This window comes from Schistosoma haematobium, chromosome 1, assembly GCF_000699445.3.
Source record: "Schistosoma haematobium chromosome 1, whole genome shotgun sequence".
NCBI lineage: Eukaryota > Metazoa > Platyhelminthes > Trematoda > Strigeidida > Schistosomatidae > Schistosoma > Schistosoma haematobium.
In genome coordinates this window covers 50770952-50794494 of record NC_067196.1, presented here as the reverse complement: position 1 = coordinate 50794494, position 23543 = coordinate 50770952, and the positions used below count along the sequence as shown (strand labels likewise).

The window sequence follows — 23543 nt, the reverse complement described above, 5'->3', positions numbered from 1 at the left end:
AGAAAGCTGAAGCTTTATCGGAATATTTCAGCACAGTGTTTTCTATCAGTAATGAAGAACGACCAATGACTCATTGTGATTGTGGCGGCTCTCTGATGGATCCTGTAGTCATTGAAAAAGGTACTGTTTTAAGGCTACTTCAGCATCTCAGACATGATAAGTCCAGTGGTCCTGACGATATTCATCCTAGGATTATGAAAGCCTTATCAGATGTAATTTCTGAACCATTAGCGATACTGTTTGACATGTCTCTGAGGCAGTCCAGACAGCCCAGAGACTGGAAAGACGCTATAATAAGTCCGCTGTATAAGGCTGGGAGTAGGTATTTAGTTAGTAACTATAGACTCGTTAGCTTAACTAGTGCAGTTGTAAAACTGATGGAAAAAATTATTCGAATATCTGTTATAAACTATGTTGAAGGGCATAATATTTTCTCCAGGGAACAACATGGTTTTCGGGGAGACCTATCACGCTTGACAAATCTTCTCATTGCGATAGAAGGTTGGGCTGCTGCAAAAGATCGGAATATTCTTGTGGATGTGATCTTCATAGATCTAAGTAAGGCCTTCGATAAGGTCTCCCACTCTGATCTTAAATCCAAACTGGAACGTTTTGGAATCCATTATACAGTCATAGATAGGATCAGTAAATTTCTCAATGACAGGAGACAAAGGGTAAGGGTAAATAGGGTTCTCTCCCCATGGGTACCTGTAAAAAGTGGAGTTCCCTAAAGGTAAAATCCTCGGTCCTCTTCTCTTTTTACTTTATGTAAATGAATTGCCAATTGTAGGAAAACCATCCGTTCTACTCTTCGCTGATAACATAAAAAGTTGGAGACCCATACACAGTATGTCGGATAGGATAGTATTACAAAATGATCTTAGCTCATTGGTGGCATGGTTGGACAGGCGGTCACCAGAAGTAAATCCTAATAAGTGTGGTGGTGCAATTAAACAATTATGATGAACCTTATCACTATACTATGTGTGGATTCGTGCTACCCAAAGTAAGAAACTATAAAGATTTGGGAGTCATATTAAGCAGTGATCTCAGAACCACTAGTCACTGTAAGGCTGCTACGAAAGGCTATGGGGTATTCTGGTCTATTCGTAGGTCTTTCCAGTATTTAGATGATGAAATGTTTAGATTATTACACTCGATTTACGTGCGATCACACTTAGAATATGGGATTCATGCAGCGAGTCCTTGTTTCAAGTATGAAGCAGATATATTGGAAAGAGACCAACGACGAGGTACTAAGATGGTACAAGGTCTGTCTGGTCTATCTTATGAAGACAGACTGAGACACCTCAACTTATTTCCTTTATCTTATCGTAGAATACGGGGTGATCTAATATTGGCTTATCGCATACTGAACGATGACCTTGGTATTAGCATGTCTTATCTTATACTTCCGTCTAGGACTGATCATTTGAGAGGACATTCGAAGAAAGTTCAAAAACCGAGATCAAATCGTTTACGTCTGGAGTTTCGTTTCTCGCACCGAGTAGTGAATTACTGGAATTCTCTACTGGAACACGTAATATCAGCACCTTCTGTTTATATATTCAAAAAGAGATTGGACCTCCACAGTATTACAAACTGCAAGGATTAATATAAGTCGACAGACCTCCTGTCCTTATTACTGAAGACTGAAGACTGAAGAACCATTCGAAACCATTTGAAACACTAAACGCGCTTCTTACTTCCATATGCGTTACAAATGAGTTCACCAAAGCGACGTTGTTTCAGACAACGGAATGCAAGTGAAAGCAGTACCGAAGATGAAATGTAAAACCTAACTGATCACTCAATCTCTTTTTCTAGTGTTGAGGGTGAAAAAAGTGGCGAATCCAGTGGACTTGAAGAGTATGAGAAAGAAGAGTTAACTCGTCAAAATGATTTAAAGGAACGTGATGCCTTCGTTAAACGTCTTGTTGACCGGGATCAGCAACAAACTAAAGGGGTTTCTTCTAGGTCCGCTAGTAAGCATGAGGAAGCTTTGAGAAAAATAACGAGTGGTGAAGTTGTATGTCCAGTTATCACAGCATTCCTTAACGTTTCTCTAGAGTCGTGAAGAAATGATTGCCGAGCTGCGCAAAGCATCTAGACGAACATATCTACGAAAAAGACAGTCTGACAAACTTGCAGATCTTCAAGCTGAAATCCAAGATGAAGAACTATTTTTTGAAAATGAAGAGTATGAAAGTGGATTTTTCCGTACTGAATTTCTAGGTTAACTGAGAAGGAAAAGGCCGAACTATTATATAAGAAAACTATTTTGGCGGTTGCGAAATCCCATCAACAAGCAGGAGAACTGGAAAATATCTTTCGTTATTACATTCCTACTGAAGAAAAGGTATTCTTGTTTATTTTGACTTATTATGTTATCAGCGACCAGAAGATCATGAACTCAAAGGATCTGAAAGTAAATTAAATGATGAAGGCAAGAGATGGGAACAGGAACATCTTTCCTCGGCACTTTATTCTTTCGGTGCCAAAGACAAAGTTGAACAAGAAGTATGTTCGTTGTGTTATTACTTTTTAAGATCATTTTAGTGTTATGTGCTATTCTTAATCCAAAATCTCAGAGAAATTCGTTTCTTCAGGTTTTATACTACTTAGATGACATTAAATACTAGGACTGAAAACACGGGTTTCTGAATATTTCAGCAGTCCGTACACATGTATGTCCATAATTGTTAACCAAAATTTTTATTGCTACTGAGTGGGAGAGGAAATGTAAATTTTAGCCATTCACAGTTAATCAAACTAACTCAGTAAAATATCTTCGGGTTAGTCATTATCACCAACATTTAAAATAGTTAGAAGCTAAAATGTACGCGAGAAATGTATCAATGGATGAAGTTAAGAACACTAGTATTACTTGTTCCGACCGGTCTCAAGGTTGCTACAGTTATTGTAATTATCCGTTTTTGGGTTTTCAACAATTATCTGTTATTTCTTAGGAACATAACCAACTGGCTCGGGGATTTAATAAATAAACCCAGCAGTAAAATCTCTGTGAGTTAGTATCATAGGTTGGCTGTGCTTGAGTTTAGTATAAAAGTCACTGTGTTAAAATTATTTTAAGTGGTAAACCCAGTCATTTCACTCTAAGTCTCATTCACATGTTGAATGCATATGTTTTATGAAGGTAGCATATATTACTCAACTATCCAAAAGCAAAACGCCCTTCTAAAAAATTGATTAACCACTGAATAGTGACCAATACTGTTATTGTCTGGTCCTTAATAGTGATCTAATTCTACCGACCAAATTGCGGATGTGGCCACTAGACTAAGTGAATCGACATCTTGTGGGCTGTTTCAATATTAAGTGGTTAAGGGTTGTTTGGAGAATTTCCTTCTGATTACCTCTGACCACCTAACCAGTTCTAATTTATTTTTGATGTAATCGGTTCCATTCACAAATTTAGGCCAGCCGATATTTTCAGGATATAATAAGTCGATTAGATCTCGCTTTCTCCTAAATTATGCACAAAATAGTAAGTTTATTTACTTTGGAATATTAGGATAATTGTAATTTTAAGGAACAAGTTGTCCATCAGGAAAGAGTAAGTCGTTTACAATTAAATAAACTTAAAATTGACGGTCTAAGGAAGCTTTCCACTAGTAAATGGAGCTTAGTTTTAGAGTACTAAAAATCATTTTGTTACATAGAATAAAGATATATATATATATATATATACACGAATTTATGAGTTTCACTCACTGCTTATTTATCCTAGTTAGCTGAAGAATAAGAAGAAACTGGTAATCATGTTATCCGTTTCTGTTACTAGGGAAGTTGGAATTCAGCCACTGAAATTTTGATTACAAAGATCATATTTATGTATTTTGATGACTATGGTTTGTCATGAATCCTAGCAAGCCAGAACTACACAGTTTGTTGGTTACCTCGAATGCATCTGTTGTATCCACTTATTGTTCCACGTCCAGCAAGTTACATATTACTAAACTATGAAGACTTTTTTGATCTTGGAGACGTAGGTTTTTTGGAACATGCCCGATAAGTCGTGTAAATGCCTCTTTTCTGTCCTTCCGATATACCTTCTGCACGTACGTGTAAATTAATATACGCACCTGTAGGTGACATTTGACAAGTTTCGGTTTACCCCTGCTTCCTCGAGCATCTTGTGTGTGGTGAAACTAATTTTGTTAATCATGACAAATGTTCATTAAATCACCATACTGGCACTAAGTATTTATGACGATTTAGTATTGGTTAAACCAGACAACTTTGCAATTGCCTTATCAATTAGTTGATCGAAATGTTAACATTTCGAATTCATGACTGTCTCTCCTGCTTCCTTGAGTGGGATGCAAGGGATGTGTCTATCTCTTCAAATCCATAATAACTCAAACAACAAACATATCCAGTAATATTGGTTTGGCCTAAAATCTAGTTGGTCATCATAACTGACGTACACTTGCATCTCACTTACTACGGAACTCACTGTACGGCTTGGCAACTCCTTCCTAGTTTGTGGTGTTTTAGCTAGCTCAAAAATATAATTGAAGGTTTCATTTTCCTACTCCACCATTTCCAAGTCTATATAGTAGTCTTCAGTAGTGTAATGCAGTCAGCAGTGATCGTAACCACATGAATATATATATATATATATATATATATATATATATATATATATATATATATATATATATATATATATGGTGCCCTCTTGTGCCAATATTTGTGTTCAAATAAATAATAAATAAACAAAATAGTGAGTTTGTGGGCCTTCATCGACTGAGGAGTTTGAGATGTATTGTGCATGTCCAGTCATCTCTTACACAGGCATGCTATGCTGGCCAGTGTAAGATTAAATAGAAGAAGGTCAGAAACAGCGAGATTAAGACACAGCTTCAGTTCATGAAATTGTTAACTAATTGACTCTGTCAGTCAGCAACAACGTACGTACATCAGTTCAAGTTGCCATACCACATTAGCACAGAGATACAATTGCGATCCAAATTCTATAGTGGTAGAAGTAGTCAAACTATAAGCAGTAATCCGAAAGATTAAAGTTTGAAGATGTTATTCGAGGAGTATAATCCAGTGAAATAAATTTGAAAAGGGAAAAAAGGGAACTGAAGAATTCAGAAGATTAGAATTTGGGAGAACACAAAGAGTGGATGTGCCTGCGTCATTGCAAACGATTTTGAGCCATGTCATTCAAGGTCTCTAACCATCGGTTGCTATCGACTCGCGGATCCCAACCAGGTAGTCTACACCTACCAACATGACTCAGTTCACTTGTCAGTGACTTCATGCATTAGTGCCATGTTTTGATATGACCACTCATAGCTTCCAGCCTACTCCTTCACCTCAAAACATCGCTTGTCGGGGCAGTCGGTGGTTGGGCATACGTAATACATGTCCCAGCCATCTTAACTGACTGATCTTATTGAGGTCCTTAGAATAAACATAATTTGTGACTGGCAACGTTAGACAATATAGATCAAAATCATTTAGCAGTTCCCTAGATGTGTTTACTTATTACCCTTTAAATTTCGAGTTTTAATGATATTTCATACTTCCCATTTTTGCTCTCATTAATCGTTCTCGAACTGTGTCTTCTGTATTATCTTTTTGCTACCACTAATACGATCACTTAGGCTCATTTGTTTTTTATTTGATTAGTTTTTCCTCGATAATGTTGTAAAGTGTGGTAAGTTGAACCGATACATATTTTTGATAAATCTTACGTTAATAATTCCTGATGTAACCTGGAAATTGTATCAACACTAATCGAGGTGGTTATGGTGTAGATTCTATTTAACTTTATTATTATTGTTTTAAACTTCTTAATTTACCCATAGTGACAAATGAGCGTGTTTTGGTATTTTTAGGTGAAATATGATCTTGTTTTGGATGATGAAATAGAGTTTTTAAAAACACTAACTCGACCCGGTGCCAACATTGAACAAGAAGTCAGTCTAGACGAAGAGCAAAAACGAAAAGCTACTGACAAACGTGAAGCCCTCAAAGAAGCAAAACGCTCGCTCCCGATCTATAAATTCCGGGATGCTCTTTTACAAGCTATTGCTGATCATCAGGTTTTAATCATAGAAGGTGAAACAGGTTCTGGTAAAACAACTCAAATTCCTCAGTATTTGTACGAAGCGGTATGCTTATCGTAACATCTTTATTTATTTATAATTTACTCACCATTCATATTTGTTTTGTTTTTTTGAAAGAAAAGTGTTTTACTCTGAATGACCTTCTCATTCATCATGGTATTTCATCGAGTTAGTCAAAACTAGTAGGATAAGCATCAAAATTAATGCATGGTAAAATAAATAACAATATCGAAAAATTTAAAACAGGTGTTCACTTGAAGCTAATCAACTCTAATACTCCATAAAATAATATGATAACCATGTATTTGTAATATCCCAATGAGTATAAGATCGAATTTATAGCTCATTTTTGTATTGGTTGTTTGGATCTTTTTATCAATGTTTAAGACTGGAGTTGATCAATCTCTTATTGGCACATGAACATCTTGTGCGGATCGCCTCGGTATTGCCTTAAGTCACAAGTAGTATAAGCAAAAATGGACCGTGGCTAGCAGTAGGATCCAGAACGTGCGTTTCGTCCTATTTGGGACTCGCCAGTTGGATGTGCTTGCATCCCAGAGTTAATGTTCTCTCTGGGACTGGAATCCAATATCATCCGTCCCGAACGCCATCCTGTTATCGAATTAGCTACCGGGTCCAGAGATTGATTGATCGGTTGCAGTTCTAAATATCAATGGGCAGATTCAAACAACCAATTGCACAGGATATTGGCTATCAGGACTCTAGCTAGGTGGATAACACGATTGCGTTTAAAATGAACGGTACTGGATTCGAGTCCCTAAGCTGACGTCAACCCTGGAATGCAGGTACATCCAACTGACGAGTCTCAAATGGGTTGAATTCAACCTCATTCACCGCATGTAAGGAAAACAGAAAATACTAAGCCCCCTCCGTTATGCCCCATACTTTTCCCAGTTCTGTCAAATCTCGTATTTGGCTCAGATATGTAGGTGACATTTTTACCATCATTGAGAAACTTTCTTAGACTGATAAGTACTTTCTCGGCACATGTCAAATTCACTTTCGAAATCGAAACTAAATAGTGAACTACAACTTTCAAACTATTTAGCTAAGAGTAATGCAAATAGAATCATAGATCTAACCGTCTACTACAAACTAATACATTTCAACCCATCTTTACATGAATTCCGATTCTGTACACCCTTCCAGTGCAGAAAATTTTCTTGGTTCTTAGTTTACTCAGCTGAGCTAAAAAATTATATTAAAGAGCGATAAATGTAAGGAGCATAATGATATAATAATCATCTTATCATTTAATAATTTCCATATGAATATCATCGGAAATGTATTAGAAACGAAATGAATATGATTGAATTTTGTAAATTAGTTCAAGGAACCAACCTCTGCCATGTGCAAGTTTCTTGTCCGTCTTATCCTGTGAATAATATTAAATGAGGATTCTGATTTAGATAGATGACCGGAATTGACTAGATGTTCAACGATCGAGCTATTGACTGATTTATACTATATGTGAAGAAAATAACTCTAAATAGGATTGTACAACTCTGGTAAATAACATATTCGAAAGGAATTTTCTGCTGAAACGTCTTCATTTTGTGTAACGACTTAATGAGTTTTGAAATATGTTTGTCGTGTAATATTATTTTCAGTGCTGTTCAGTATATATTGAAAGTCGTCTTCGTTTCTTGGTGCGTTATGTTGTAAAAAAGTTTTAGATGTATTTTCCCATGCTTGTTTTGTAAGATGTTACCCAATTATAAGTCGTCATGTTGAGTGGCACTATACTGGGGCATGAAAAATTGTCTACCTAACAAAAAAGAATTATTACAACATGCAAAGTTTGTTCTACAGCCTTTCATTCAATACCCTTCAATTGAAAGTGTAAATACTTTAGCAATAATACTAATAATTTCTGTTTATTGAAACATTTTGCTCTTCAATAGGGTTATTGTAATGGAGGAAAACGTATCGGATGTACACAACCACGTCGTGTTGCTGCCATGTCAGTAGCTGCTCGAGTTTCACAAGAAATGTCTGTTAGACTTGGATCTGAAGTGGGATACAGTATTCGTTTTGAAGATTGTACTTCAGAGCATACAATAATAAAGTACATGACAGACGGCATGCTTTTGCGTGAATTTCTCACAGAACCAGATTTGGGCAGTTATTCGGTAATGATTATAGACGAAGCACATGAACGTACATTACATACAGATATACTGTTCGGTTTAGTAAAGGTAAACTATTATTGATTGAATCATTTTCCTCTTTTTCTATCATGCGGACTAACAGTTTCAATCTATTCGCTAGTATTCAAGGCCTTATGATACTTTCAAACTGTCTACATAAAAGTACAGTATAAACATTTAATTAATCAATTCATTGCTTAAAAGTTGAAATGTATATATTGTTAAGCCACAATAAATCACATTTTACTCTACTTTATAATGATTTCTAACCAAATGACGTGAAACAACCACTCATCATTTTTCTTGTCTATTCAACTACTTTTTCGCTAAATGTTCATCAGCTTTTATTCAGGAAATTGTTTATTAATCTCTATGTCATACATATTCTAAGTAATAGTTTATGCGACTACTAAATTAGTCAGTTTGTAATTAGAGTAGCACAATTCGGAATATTATCCAAGAAAGTATTGTCATATTTGTAAATATATATCTGGATGGATCTACCTTTTTAATTAGAATAAGATAATTTTGCGTTAAATTTTATTTTTAAAAGATTCTCTTAATTTCATACTACTCATATAAGTATTTCAAGGCGGAAAAAATCAAAGTATCACTGAATTATACCCCAACTTACCTAATTAATATAACTTCTCACGTAACTTTTCCACCACTCTAATCTGATCGAATAAGTTCCAATCATATTTATTTTGCAGTATAAATTGAAGCGCAAAACATTACTCATAAACTTTAAAAGTAAAAAATTCTCTATTCTCGATTCGGTTCCTGTATTTATTAACAAATTAACGTTTTTTCCCAAGTTTTTTTTTTCTCAATATTATTTTATCATAACATTCTATACCCATTATGTTTGGGCATCATTATCTCTACTGTAGCATAGTGATAGGCTAATGTTCTAACAGGAGTGAATTGTTGATGATATTTACTTTATATTGGCTTATTATTACAGTTATCTTCATATATATGATTGATACATCAAGTGAACTTAAAATATACACCTGTATTGAATTTTATTAGTAATAGAATATTTATGGAAAATATTCTATTACTAATAAAATTCAATGGTCAGTGTATGACATGTTGTCGTGGTATGAAAGAAATCTGCAAAGGGCTGGCTTGTGTTGGTCCTTCACGACTCCCTGGCTGGGGTCCGAGAGATGGTGCTACACAGTGGCTAGAGACGTTATCAGATATGGCTCAGAATAGAAGTCAGTGGCGATCCTGCTGTAACCTTTTACTTTCTTCATAAGAAGTGGTTGCTTCTTCCGTAGCTGAGAGATTTCTTCTGATTGTACCTTTCGTTTCCCCCATTATTATTATTATTACGTTACCTTACCTTATTCTGTTCGTTATTGTTCTTTTTTTACGCTCCTCACCTTTTTTCCTTCTCCTCTTCGAATTCCCATTGTTTTGTGTGGCGCATATATATTAGTGCCCTCTTGTACTAATATTTATGTGTTCAAATAAATAAATAAATTATTAATAATAACTGTCAACATAAGTGTTGAACTATTCACAGAATACAGTCTTATTCATTAACAGATATTTATATTATTTCGATCCAATAGATTAATTATGCAAAAGTAACATCTGAACAAAAATTTACAACTATTCAAGTAACAATTTGATAATAAACTTTTAAGGTACGTGTAATTTAACATGAATATTTGTTTTTTTCTATTCACAAAACATCATTGTCTATTTAACATATTTCCTTTTAAAAAAATTTAACTTTTCAAGGATGTAGCTCGTTTTCGATCCGATTTGAAACTTCTAATTAGCTCTGCTACTTTAGATGCAGAAAAATTTGCTACATTTTTTGATGATGCTCCTGTATTCCGAATTCCAGGTCGTCGTTATCCAGTTGATATCTACTATACAAAAGTAAGTTTTGAAATAGTTTGTTCGACATTATCGGTCTTAAGTCTGTTTTGAATATTTCAATGTATTAACTAAAATGATCAGTCTTCATTTTGTTTTGTGAAGTTTTTGAAAAAAAATTCAAATATGATCGAAAAATTGATCATCACTGTTAAATTATTTTGTATGTAGCAGTCTAGTTTATTTATCAATAATATCTTGAGTCTTGATTTGTAACCTTTATAGTAGTTGTTTTTGATGACTTAGTGTCACGATCTACTTCGTAGTGCTAATCACTAGCTTAGTGGTTAAACCAGTAGGTCAGAAGTTCGAGCTTTTCTGTACCTGATTCGGTTTAGATGGTTGGACAACATCGATATCCCTCTTATAAGTTATGCAACTCAAGCTGACTACTTAAACCTGGGATTGGTAGGTCAGTTACAAACGTTATGCACTTCTATAATGCAACCAAGTGGGTTGGTCGTTTAGTGAATAATCAATTTAATTCATTTACCGGGTACACCTTCGTGTACCTGCGTTTAATCACACTCTGAGCGTAGGGGATAGCGGTCTTATCCGATTGTCCAATCCAAACTATATAGAACGGGGTTCGAACGTGCAACTTAGGGGCTGACAGTCGAGTTCCTTAGTCACTAAGTTGTGCTCCACTATAATATTAAACAAATTTTACTGAATAAAATGAATGAATAACAGTTGTTTCCTCGCGCGTAAAAGTTTTAGCTTTGGTTAATAAGTCTGCAAGGTGACTCAAGTTAATTCACACAAGTAGATACGATTGAACTGGCCATTTTGTTTACAAAATTTTAGTACTTAATTAAAAAATTGACTCGGCCAGTTGTAAATCTATATATCTTCTTATTATCCCATCTTATCTCATATTAATTTGTATCACGATAAATACAACGTAATTTGAGTGATGTACTTCGGTGACATAATTTTGAGTCAACTTGCTACTACGACTAATGTAAGATTAAGTTTGAAACAGATCGGAAAAATCCAAGGTTCATCTGGAAAAGTTTAAACTCCTTTGAAAATGTGAACTATTGTTAATTAAACATCGAAGATTATGCTAAAGATGTATACTCACCTTTGATTTTCCACTAAATTTTTAAGATTGTATTATTATACACTTTCATTTCATATCTTTATTCCTTATTTTTAATGTTGGTGGTATGTTTATATTTATTTATCTATTTGATCTTGTCTTGATTTTGCCTTCTGCTTATGTGAAATGTGACAACATGAACTGTTTTACACAACCGTAACACATCCTATATTATCTATCAGTCTCTGGTGTTGCCAGAAGTAAAGAGGTTGTTGCCACTTCTCAACTGCTCATGCCATGGAAGGATGCATCATCTTGAAGAAAATGAAACTGAATTAAAAATAATCGTAGCATGACAGTAAAGCCTAAAAGATAACTACCCGAGTTCGGTAAAACGCGTGTTTTATCGCGACAAGTTTTCTCTAATTTTTTACCTTCCTACTTTAAAAGCTTTACCGCCAGAAACGGAAATCCGTGAGGTTAAGTGAGGTGTGACATTTTTAGGGCTGACCTTTAATCTCTTGGTTTTGAGGCAGCATCGCTGTGGATGCCGGTTATCCGATGGAAAGAATCTACTACCGTTGCACCCCAGTAAAGTCAGCAGTATGACTTCGGCCTTGAACTTTAAGTTGATACTTTTAGTTTGACTGTCTGTCTGCTGTTTTTGGAAAATTATACTAGTCCCTATTGGATTATAAATATTTTTTGTTTTATTGGGTTTTATTTTCTAGGCTCCAGAAGCTGATTATATTGAAGCTGCTATCATATCTATTCTTCAAATACATGTAACTCAACCTCCAGGTGATATTCTAGTCTTTTTAACTGGTCAAGAAGAAATTGAGACTGCCAATGAGTTATTAATGGAGCGTACAAGAAAACTTGGGAGTAAAATTCGTGAATTAATAATTCTACCTATTTATTCTAGTCTTCCATCTGATATGCAGGTATATATACATTTGTTTTTAATTACTTCATTATATTTTTCACTTTTGATGGGTTTTATTTTAAGTAAGCTTCGTTTTTTAAAGTAAAATTCATTACAAGATGAAAAACAAGTTACGTCATTTTACTTGTACGTAGGTATACGCTTGCATTATAAAGCAAAGTCTATAGATAGCTTATTTCTTGAGCTATTGACTTATTGGTGTGATAGTTTGAGTTTTAATTAGCATTTATCGAAATCATGTATACTTTTTTGTGTAATTCTTCAGATCCCCTTTAGAAATGGTAAATTCTGCGAGATTCTTGTTCATTTATTTTTATTTGTCCCGAAAATCACTGCTAAACTTCCGAAATGTATTTGCACCAACAGTCTCAAAATCTGGAGGGATTCATATCAACCGAGTTACATTATTTAAAAAGCACTTGATCGGTGTGCTAATAAATTCCTAGCTGCTTTCTAAATCGCCAGGACTCTCCCACACTTAAACCCTATACAAGATGGAAAAGGCGTGAATTAGGAAAGGATTATATACTGCAAGGTTAGGTAATGTACAAAAAATAAGCGTATTCGTAAAGTTATTGCTAACCTTTGACCTATGGAAACTTCTCCAGGCACGGTAAATTAAGTAATAGAGTAAGTGATCACTCAGTCAGAGTGTCTCGCGTAATCTGCTAGTTTCCTAAGTTTTTTGGCATATACTAAGTAGACAAAATGTTCTAAGCCTTTTCTTAGCTTCTGAAAACCATATGGAGGAATTCTCTGGGGGGATCTGAGAGGCATTGCGTCGATAAACCACCAATCAGTTGGTTTGCACCTCCATATTTGTCTACAAAGTCGCCTATTATTGATTTATAAAGAAAGTTGATTATATTTTTTATCAGGGGGTGTTAAGACTTGTCCACTTTGAAGATTGTACAAGTTCTGCAATATTCATTGGTAATGGATATTCCAAAGACCATTTAGAGAATTGATTTTCTTTTGTGAATTATCTACTAGTATACTCTTTAACCTTAAATTCAATTTACCAACTAGAAATAAGAAAATTATGCAGCTGGATTAAATATCGACCAGCCTAAATGGTTATCACGTATTGATTTTGCAACATTAGAGATAGACTTACCTTTAGTAGAACATGTTATCCTAATTGTCGAAAATGTTATGATCACGCTTAGCTGGTTGTCTCGTGTAACATTTGTAATCTCTTTAGCGTAAATATTTATTTCGAAAAACCTAAAACGATTAAGATTTTCCAAAACCATCAATCTTTGTCATTTTTTGTTGAATTATATTATTAAGTTTTTGGATAGAGCTCCACTAAACATGTACTATTCAAACTGAGGAATATATATTCTAGTCTACGATCTTTATAACATGGAATCAAAGTATGGCTTTGTTGCATAGAATAATTCTAAGTTGTTTTCGATTGTTTAATAATATTTCTCTCTTCGCTATAGAATTTGTTCAATTTACTCTTCGTGGTAGGTAGTAATGGGCACTGGGGGATTGAAGCCGAATGTATCGACTCAATCAAAATGTATCATTTTTAGCATTAATACACTTAATCAACAAATTATTTGGTATACATATATATCAGAGTAAATTCTACTTTTATTTAGTTCTAATTGAATTGACGAATCACACTTTTGTATTTATCACAGTAAAAATAACTAACAAAATAACAGTGGGAAAACAAATCCACCAATCAAATTGTAATTCATGTACTATTTTTATTGGCTAGTTCGTTTTTAACTTTTAAGATAAGGCAAGCAAATTTCTGTTCTTCTTCGTTAGAGATCATTTAAAATTCACAATAGTTATATGAAAACTATGACAAGAAATCTTTATATTAACAAACCTTTTTTATGTGATTTTGTTTATTGGTCAAATACAATTGTTTGTTTATTTTTTATTAAATGACAAATAGCGAATTAACTAAATACATTAAACAGCTTAAAATTTGATGTAATTTTCTGTCATCTCTAAATTACTAGGCGAAAATTTTCGCACCGACACCACCAGGTGCTCGAAAAGTTGTCTTAGCCACAAATATCGCTGAAACATCACTTACAATTGATGGTATTATTTATGTTATTGATACTGGATTTTGTAAACAAAAATTTTATAGTGCACGTTCTGGTGTTGAATCATTAATAGTTGTTCCAATATCACAAGCTGCAGCCGATCAAAGAGCTGGACGGTGAGTGATTTTCAATGGTCGATTTATTTCTTTTGCATGTGTGGCTGGCTAGTAAATAATTTGACTTTTGTAAAATCTACTTTGATGGGTGTTTGAGGTATCAATTCGGTTATCTAAGTTCTCAATAACATTTTTTTAAATCCATTCACTTGATAATTAAATTAGGTATTAAATGTTATATTAACAGTGTTGATAGACACAGTATCGGTGTTCAAAGCATTTCTTGGCTGCTAGATGAAAATATTTCACAAAATCTATGATGCAGAAGTAAAAGTAATCTCAGAGTATAGCATATAATCATGTATTTGTCGAATGTTGTCATTAATTATCATTTTGAATTTTAGGCACATTATAAAAACCGTTAACATTATAATTAGGGTGATACCTGGTTGTTTTGTTTTCATAACCCACACTACAATAAACTTTCACTGTGTAGCAATGTTTTCATTATGAGATTATCGGTCATAATTGATGTACTTTTGTTAGTCAAGGAATGGGGTACTGATGACAACGACTACTGAGAATAGCAAACATACACAAGCTTCTCTGCCTTACTTAGTAAACCTTGTTCTGGAAACTAACTTAGTACACTTACTTCTATTGTATGTCAAAAATTTTAGAAATACTTAGAAGGAAGTAGTTAATTAAAACACCAAACATATAAGATAAAAGGATATTTGATAGTAGTAAAAATAAATAACATGTAGTTTAGTAGATTCTTGGTGGCGAATCGTCAATTTTAAATTCTCAAATATTATTACAGTTTAACTTCTTTTTATCTACCTCAAAATCTAGTTTTATTTATTTATTCAAACATATAAACATTGGTACAAGAAGGCACCAACTATATATATGCTCCACACTTCGCCATCCGATTTTTGTGAGGTCCGGAATACTGCCGTAGGGCTCAAACCGAAACGGGCGGTTTCCTTGGGGGTCCACTCCCCGAGCCTCTGATCTAGATGTCTAATCCACAAGACAGTGGAGCAACGTGAGACGATGCAGTTCCATGATAGCCTGTGACCAACAATAGGTTCATACACCATTTGTTCCGATCAGGATCTTGGAGCCCATGTACACCATTGGTTTGTAATGGGGGGTTCCCTATTCCTCTATGTGGTTCCTCTATATCCACCAACCCAAATAAAGCTTTAGACATTCGTTTTTCATCCTCTCAGTTTCATAAACAACACCCTCACCACGAAAGGCGGTGAGTAAGACTTCACTGGGAGTGGTTGTGAAAGCATTTTGAGGGGTAGAGCGGACTCTCCCCACCTTCGGCTGTATCAGGGCATCTAATTTATTCAAATATATTTGACTAGATTTCATCTTACCAGCCATGTTATGTTTTGTATCATATTATTTTGTGCCTTACAGAATATTGTCACTCGGTGAAGATATTTGTTTATTTTTCTTGTAATAGTAATAGTAGTTTCGAGAAACATTCAGAATTGCTTGAACATTTAATACTGAAAGCGTTAATGTCACTCAGTATTCAAAGAGCAATAATGTTAAGATTACTCAAATTCGTTTACATTCATTATTTGATCCACATTTATCATATGTAGGTTAAAAATCCTCTTCCTCAAGTGATAAATGTTTCATATCCGTTGATTTAAAGTCAGCTGTTACAGTTGTCGAGCTCGGTACATATAGTACAAGAGGGAAGATTATGTGTATCAAACTGTTTGTCACTATACCTTTATAATAAGATGTAGTGATTGATGACAGAATAATTATTTCAAATTAACATATGTTAATGACAATTTCTTTTGTATACAATTTTAATTCACAACTATTTGTTATTCATATAGCTGACGTTGTTAGGTATACTACATTGGTACTCTTAACTTATTCATGAGGATAAAAGCTGTTTTTTTTAAAAAAAACAAGAATAGGTTATTGGCTCTTGATTAACATAATATGTACATGTTTGTACCGCGATAGACTGGTGTACATCAACTCTCAGGTTTCATTCGTCAAATCCTTTCTGTAAATTGTTTTTCAAAATTTATTTAATAACTTCAAAATGTAGCTCACGATATAGGTGTTAGGAGTGTTGTTGTTTCTAAGTTGGATGGTTAAATTATTAAGTTTTCATTGTTCTTCTAAACAATATTATCAGCAAGTAATTCAGAGATGTGGGGTATTAGAATTTTTTTTGCAATTAATTAACAGCTCGTTTTGTTGACCAAATACCAGGTCACTTCTCTCTGAAGTGCGTGCTGATAATTTTGGTCAGAGGAACAATGAAAACTTCACAATCTAACCATCCAGCTCAGAGACCATAACATCAACTTAATTCATTTAGAAAATCTAGTCATGAGATTTTGTTTATTTCATTTGTGAACAGCTCAAGTATTTTAGATAATAGGATTAGTTACATTTTCTTATTTATGTGTTTATACATATATATTATAGTGCTGGACGTGTAGCCGCAGGCAAATGTTTTCGTCTATACACTTCACATGCTTACCATACGGAATTAGATCCACAACCCATTCCAGAAATACAACGTACAAATTTAGGCAATGTTGTCTTATTACTTAAATCTCTTGGTATTGATGATCTGCTACATTTTGACTATATGGATCCCCCACCACATGATGCTTTAATTATGGCATTAGAACAATTATACGCCTTGGGTGCATTAAATCATAAAGGTGAACTAACTAAAATGGGTCGTCAAATGGCTGAATTCCCATGTAATCCACAATTATCAAAAATGATTTTAGCTTCAGATAAGTAAGTTTTCGTTTAAAATGTTTGGATATTATATACACTTCCGCAAATTATCTCAAAAAAGTTTTATGGTGTTAGATGCTTAATTATTTTTGATGAATGTAAAATCCTAACCGAATAAGTCGTCTACAAGTTTATACGCATCGTTGGTTTTCATGGGATTTCTGCATTTATATTTCCACTGTTTTACAGGTTCATATTCTGAGTTGAATGTTTTAAAAATGGATATTTTCGTTCTCACCAAAATCATGTTTCTTAATTATTAATTTACAATAAAAGCAGGTAGATATTTAAATAAAAACCCAGCTGTTTGCTGTATCTGGTAAACTATAATAATAATGGTTTATTTATATGTATTTGGGTGATCAGATGAAGATAGAATTATTGGATTGGATTTACTTACTTACGTACGCCTGTTATCTCTCGTAGATCATATGCTGCCGACTAGGAATCACTACCCGACTCTGTCCTGTGTTCTCCTTTCCAGTTGTTCCAAGTGCTATTCACTACTTCGATAACTCCCTCTAATTCCCTGTGCAATATTTTCTTTAGCCTGCTTCTCTTTTTGCCTTGAGGATTTCAAGTTAGGACATACTTTGTGAGGCAGTTTGATGATTACCACAATGTGTCCGCTATCCACCTTCAGCCGAATCCGATTTAATTAGTAGATAATAAGTTCACAATTTTGTAGGTGATTAGTAAACACTTCTCTGGTTTCATTAGTGTATAGCCCAAGAATAAATCGTCTTAATATTTTATTACTAACCAGTTAACAATCTCTTCGACGTCGGTAATTTGATGTAATAATCAGTTGCAATTTTATTCACGTTCAGTTTACTTACACAAATCCCGTTTTGTAGACTAGTATTTTGATTACCGGAAGAAACAATGAGTTGTATATACACTAGGATACAATTGGAAACCAGATAGAGTTTTGAATACAGTCACATTATACCGAAAGTTAATGTTGGTCAAAAGTAGTCTATAATTTCCGAAAAAAAGTTAATTACTACCTGTAGCTAACATGCAACCATTGGTCAACTAAACCACTCTTTTCCATTGATGAATTAGCGAACTCCGCAATCAGGTTTGCATCTAACATCATAGTGTTTGTTGTATTCTTTCAGTTTAATGTTAAAAATCTCACTTTGTTACTTTTAAATGTCTTTTAAAATAACGAAGAATCACTAACTTTTTGTCACTTGGTTTTTCTTTTACTTTAAGGGTAACACACTGAAACAATATGTATTATGTAAAATTTTCTGTATTTAATTATTGATAGTATAATTAAAGTTTATATTTATATTCTTCATGATGTATTGTTATGATTTATGTTATGTTGGCATTATTATCAGAACACCCAAAGAGTGTAGATAATTTTTCTTAGATGTCGTCATTGTTTGAACATCTAATCTAAAATATAGATAGTCTACGGTGGACTGTTGTAAGAGAGATACGTCATTATGTTAGCTGATACTCAAGATACGTTTATACACTAGTTGTTTCTTCATTTCCATTTCTGATACGTAGAGCTTCCCTTGTATATATATACATTATATTCGCGAGACTATGAAAATATTTTCAGAAGGTTGGTTATTCTATCATACATACGCGGTTACAGATAAGCAGTTGCATCATCAATTATTTGTTCAGGCAATCCTATTTACAAAGCTTATAAATGTATTCATCTGCAAGGTGTTTATTTATTTAACATGTAGTTTAGTAGATTCTTGGTGGCGAATCGTCAATTTTAAATTCTCAAATATTATTACAGTTTAACTTCTTTTTATCTACCTCAAAATCTAGTTTTATTTATTTATTCAAACATATAAACATTGGTACAAGAAGGCACCAACTATATATATGCTCCACACTTCGCCATCCGATTTTTGTGAGGTCCGGAATACTGCCGTAGGGCTCAAACCGAAACGGGCGGTTTCCTTGGGGGTCCACTCCCCGAGCCTCTGATCTAGATGTCTAATCCACAAGACAGTGGAGCAACGTGAGACGATGCAGTTCCATGATAGCCTGTGACCAACAATAGGTTCATACACCATTTGTTCCGATCAGGATCTTGGAGCCCATGTACACCATTGGTTTGTAATGGGGGTTCCCTATTCCTCTATGTGGTTCCTCTATATCCACCAACCCAAATAAAGCTTTAGACATTCGTTTTTCATCCTCTCAGTTTCATAAACAACACCCTCACCGCGAGAGGGAAAGGTACTTACACTGAAAATTTTCTGTTATAGCTTGATTTTGTTTTTGAGTAACGTACAAATTCCTTTTTCGTTTACTCCCCAATAAAGGTATAAATGTTCCGGTGATATTATCACTATTGCGTCTATGCTTTCTGTAAATAATGCCATCTTCTATAGACCGAAAGATAAATTAATTCATGCAGATACTGCACGAAAAAGTTTTTCTCATATAGCCGGTGATCATATTATGCTATTGAATGTTTATAATCAGTGGGCAGAATCTGGTAAGCTTTCAGTTCTCACAATTTAATATCGAGCAATTAAATTAAATTTAATTAGTTTCATAAATATAGTGTATCCGGCGTTATATTACTTATGAACGGAATTGATAGACAGGTATTAACTTATTATTCTTTCTTGTTTATTAACTCAAAAACTTCTAGTTCAACGGTAATTCATACTAAAGTCATTTTCTACCAATAATGACTGATCACTAACAGAACTGAAATAAAAATGTATGTCACATCATTTCGCTTTTTAATTGCTTCATCTTCAAGGTGGGTGTAGTTGGTGTTTGATTAATTATTGAACTGTCAAACAGTAATTAAGCGCCTAAAAATCTTTTTATCTACCTAGATTTAAACAGTCTGCGACTGTCAGTACTACTCATACAATAAGTAGGGATCATTGTTTTAGACTAGTCTCTCCATACGGTTACTGAGTTAAATATTCTTTCATTTATTACTTAGTATATTTAACTGATAGATTGTACATTTATACTACTAATCTTTACAATATCTCTATTGGTAAAGTAACATGGATATGAGGTGAACACTTTTATTGTCAGTTAATTATCCTTTATAGTATGAAATAATTACTAAGGAGTAAAAAATTAAGTTTTTCACTAATTGTTTCCTTATCAGTAATAAATATAGTCTTTTATGAACTTCAACAATAAATTCGAACTTGTTGAAATTCTTTATTATACACCTTACTACTTTAAAATTAGGAAAGTAGCATAATTAGTATGTCAAGTGTAAACAGTGCCTGTCGTTTGAAGGTTTTTTTCTGTTATTTCAATTTCTGAGTAAAAAAGCAGTTACATCCAGTTGACATGTCCCAAATGGGAGGAAACTCACGTCCTTCTATCCACCATCTGCCTCTGCCTGGAAAGCTTTATAGTCTTTAATTTTAACTTATAGCATGTGGAAATCATTCTGTAGTCATTTGATTGTTGAGTTGTTTTAAGTAGTTTTCTGGACTCGAACAGAAACATATCCATTTAGAGTTTTTCCGTATTTAAATTGTATAGATTTATTTCCCATTCATAAAAATAGCATTTCATCTGTAATGCACTATTTATCCGATAAATTAGGAGATTATCACATCATTTTCTTCCAGCTGATCCTATCTCCTAGACCAAATGATTGGTATATTTGAAAAATATGTTATATTTCAGTGTTTACGTGTATATGAAAAGCTTCCTCGTGGATTTCTATGTTAGCTTACCTTATGGTTTATTGATTAGCGTATTCCATGTATATGGCCCATCTCATTATATTTCAGTACTAATGTAAAGGTTTAATGACCAGTTCGACCGTTTAATTTACGGATTCATATATTTCATCGCTCTTGTATTTCATTGAAATCTCGAGCCGATGCAAGTCCGACAACCATTAAAAACCTGGAGGTACTGGAAGACTGTTTCGGCCTAGTATGGAGCTCCCCAGCAGCGCGCATCCACGACCCGGAACTTCGGTCTTACACGCGAACACTTCTAAACTACTGAGCCGGAATGTGTTATATTCGATGGCTTACAAATCTAGCTTTTTCGTGTGGTTAAATACTATTACTTCTTTTTGCAATAAGGTTAACATATATATATGGATTACAAATCCATGTATGTTTTTGTGCTAGATCTCAAATATTTTAGTCAGCAAATGTTTGGAATGATATAGACGATGCGCTTTATCGTCGCCTAAAATTCATTGAAAAAGTAATGACAAAGACGCTAATTTTCTGATGTGAAAATAAAACCTTGTTATTCCATAATAAAAATTTTCATTTTTTGGCGTTGTCAAGTTCTTTGAACTTGATTGCAGAAATTTTCGTCGTCATTACAGATGGTATTATCAGCACTTCCTTCCTATATATGTTTATTACCATTTGACTATACTTAAATGACTTTCAGTGTAGACAGATTTTGGATGACATTTTACATATCATCTTTGATAAATCGATTAAGACTCGTTAGTACATGTAGACATAATACTAACAGAGGCTATAGTTTTAAGTGATCTCTTCTTACAAAGTGGTATGTCCAGAAAATACGTGAACTGAACTACCAAATATTTTTAACAAAATTTTGTGTAGAAAACAAGAAATTTATGATATAATAAGGTTTTTTTTGTGGAAATAGTCTTCTGAATATAGTCTACTTAAATACTGATGTTTGTAAAATTCAATTTTTATTCGCATTTTAGATTTCTCTTCTCATTGGTGTTATGAGCAGTTTATTCAGTATCGAACTATGAAACGAGCCCGTGATATTCGTGATCAATTCGTAGGTTTGTTAGATCGTGTTGAAATTGATCTGGTGAATAATCCACATGACCATGTGAACATTCGAAAGGTAACTAGCTATATAGTCTATCGTGTTGTATTAATAATTCATACGGATTTGACTTACAGTGTTCTTTTTCTTGTTCTGAAATGATCTATCTTTCTCAACAAGAATCAGTTGCATAATTAATAGCAATTATTAATTAATATTTAGGCTTAGAGTTATATATTGAAAAAGCTTGTTACAAAATTAATCGTAATAAGTTGACAGATTAGTGCTTGATTGATAATGTGTCAATAGAATACTTTTATAAGTTAATAATGGGTCACTAACTATGAAAGGGGGTTACATCACTCATTGAAGTTGATGTTTAAAATTGTACTGAATATCTTTAAAGAGGATATAGTACTTTCAGAAGTTATGCATAATAGTTTATGAATTTGATTTGAACTTTTTCAATTGAGTCATGTTGTCTTCTGTGTCCAATAACGATTTAAGCAAATCCGTATGTTTTGTCCTATGCTAGTATTTTATCTTATAAACTGTGAAACTTTCATACTGTAAAGAAAACTATCTGACATGATTGAATTATGATATGTAAACTATTAAATGCTGAATCTCCAGAAGACCTGTTGTTCCTATGCTTCCATCCCCTTTAAGGTTATGAATTTGCACTTCTAATGAAACCCTTACTACAAAAGTGTTTTCTTTCTGTCATTTTCTTATCATGTTCCTTCTGTTTTTATTTTATTCCTTGTTCTTTATTATTTTGTTGTTATTAGGCTATAACTGCTGGATTTTTCTATCATACAGCACGATTCACTGGTGATGGTTATAAAACTGTAAAACAAAAGCACACAATTTATCCACATCCAAATTCATGTCTATCTGAAGCATTGCCAAAATGGGTTATCTATCATGAATTGGTATATACAACTAAGGAATTCATGCGTCAAATTATTGAAATTGAATCAAAGTGGCTATTGGAAGTTGCACCGCATTATTATAAAGAAAAAGAAATTGAATATACTACTGAAAAAGTTTCTAGGAATAAAGGTAAATCACGTGCAGAATTGGAGCCAAGTGAAGGTGTCTAATGATAATGAAAATAAAACACGACATGTACATTTTGTGATTTAAAGCGAGGCAGACAGACGGATGGAGACTTAAAATGTATATTTTTAGAGTTGTACATTTTCATTTTGACTTTGATATCTCTTTTTTTTCTCAAGGAAGAAAGTGATTTCTGTACAGTTTTGTATTTTAAAGTTTTAACTTAGATTATTCAATTTTTACAGAAAGGAAATATAAAGATTGATTCAGATAACTATGTTTTTTGTAATTAGCTTTTCATCATCGTGAGTCTACATATATATACAACTTAAAATTATCAAACTGTATGTAAATAGTCACTTGTCAAGAATTCATGGAAATTTTAAACAATGCTATCTAGTAGCATAGGGGATAATGTTTTGTTCGTTTTAGTGATGTCTATTTAACTGAAGTCTTGTAGTAGATGCTTACATGATAATAGGGATTTGTCTCAAACATGATGTAACATATATATATAATTTTCAGTGTAACCCTTATTACTTGTAAGTAGTTAAGAAATCAAATGCAAATTCTATTATTTTGTCCAACCGCTTAAATGAAAGTAGATAAATTTATAATAGTC

The 23543-nt window shown here is 33.5% G+C and overlaps 1 protein-coding gene across 1 annotated transcript; it reads left to right on the top strand.

The window, feature by feature from the left end:
- Positions 1 to 1575: 1575 nt before the first annotated feature.
- On the top strand, positions 1576 to 23193 carry DHX16 (putative pre-mRNA-splicing factor ATP-dependent RNA helicase dhx16). The gene is made up of 14 exons (XM_051208994.1): positions 1576 to 1791; positions 1828 to 2029; positions 2070 to 2200; positions 2236 to 2359; positions 2395 to 2520; positions 5877 to 6152; positions 8033 to 8326; positions 10037 to 10180; positions 11954 to 12166; positions 14157 to 14362; positions 16784 to 17107; positions 19414 to 19589; positions 21789 to 21937; positions 22651 to 23193. The coding sequence occupies exons 1-14, from the start codon at positions 1724 to 1726 to the stop codon at positions 22963 to 22965; spliced, it is 2748 nt and encodes a 915-aa protein (XP_051074408.1). The 5' UTR covers positions 1576 to 1723; the 3' UTR covers positions 22966 to 23193.
- Positions 23194 to 23543: the final 350 nt, after the last annotated feature.

What these genes read in the sequence shown, in the direction of transcription:
- DHX16 (XM_051208994.1), top strand. Translation starts at nt 1,724, where the DNA reads ATGAGTTCACCAAAGCGACGTTGTTTCAGACAACGGAATGCAAGTGAA. An exon ending in AAATAACGAGTGGTGAAGTT is followed by an intron (nt 2,030 to 2,069) that starts GTATGTCCAGTT and finishes ACGTTTCTCTAG; the next exon opens with AGTCGTGAAGAAATGATTGC. An exon ending in CTATTTTTTGAAAATGAAGA is followed by an intron (nt 2,201 to 2,235) that starts GTATGAAAGTGG and finishes CTGAATTTCTAG; the next exon opens with GTTAACTGAGAAGGAAAAGG.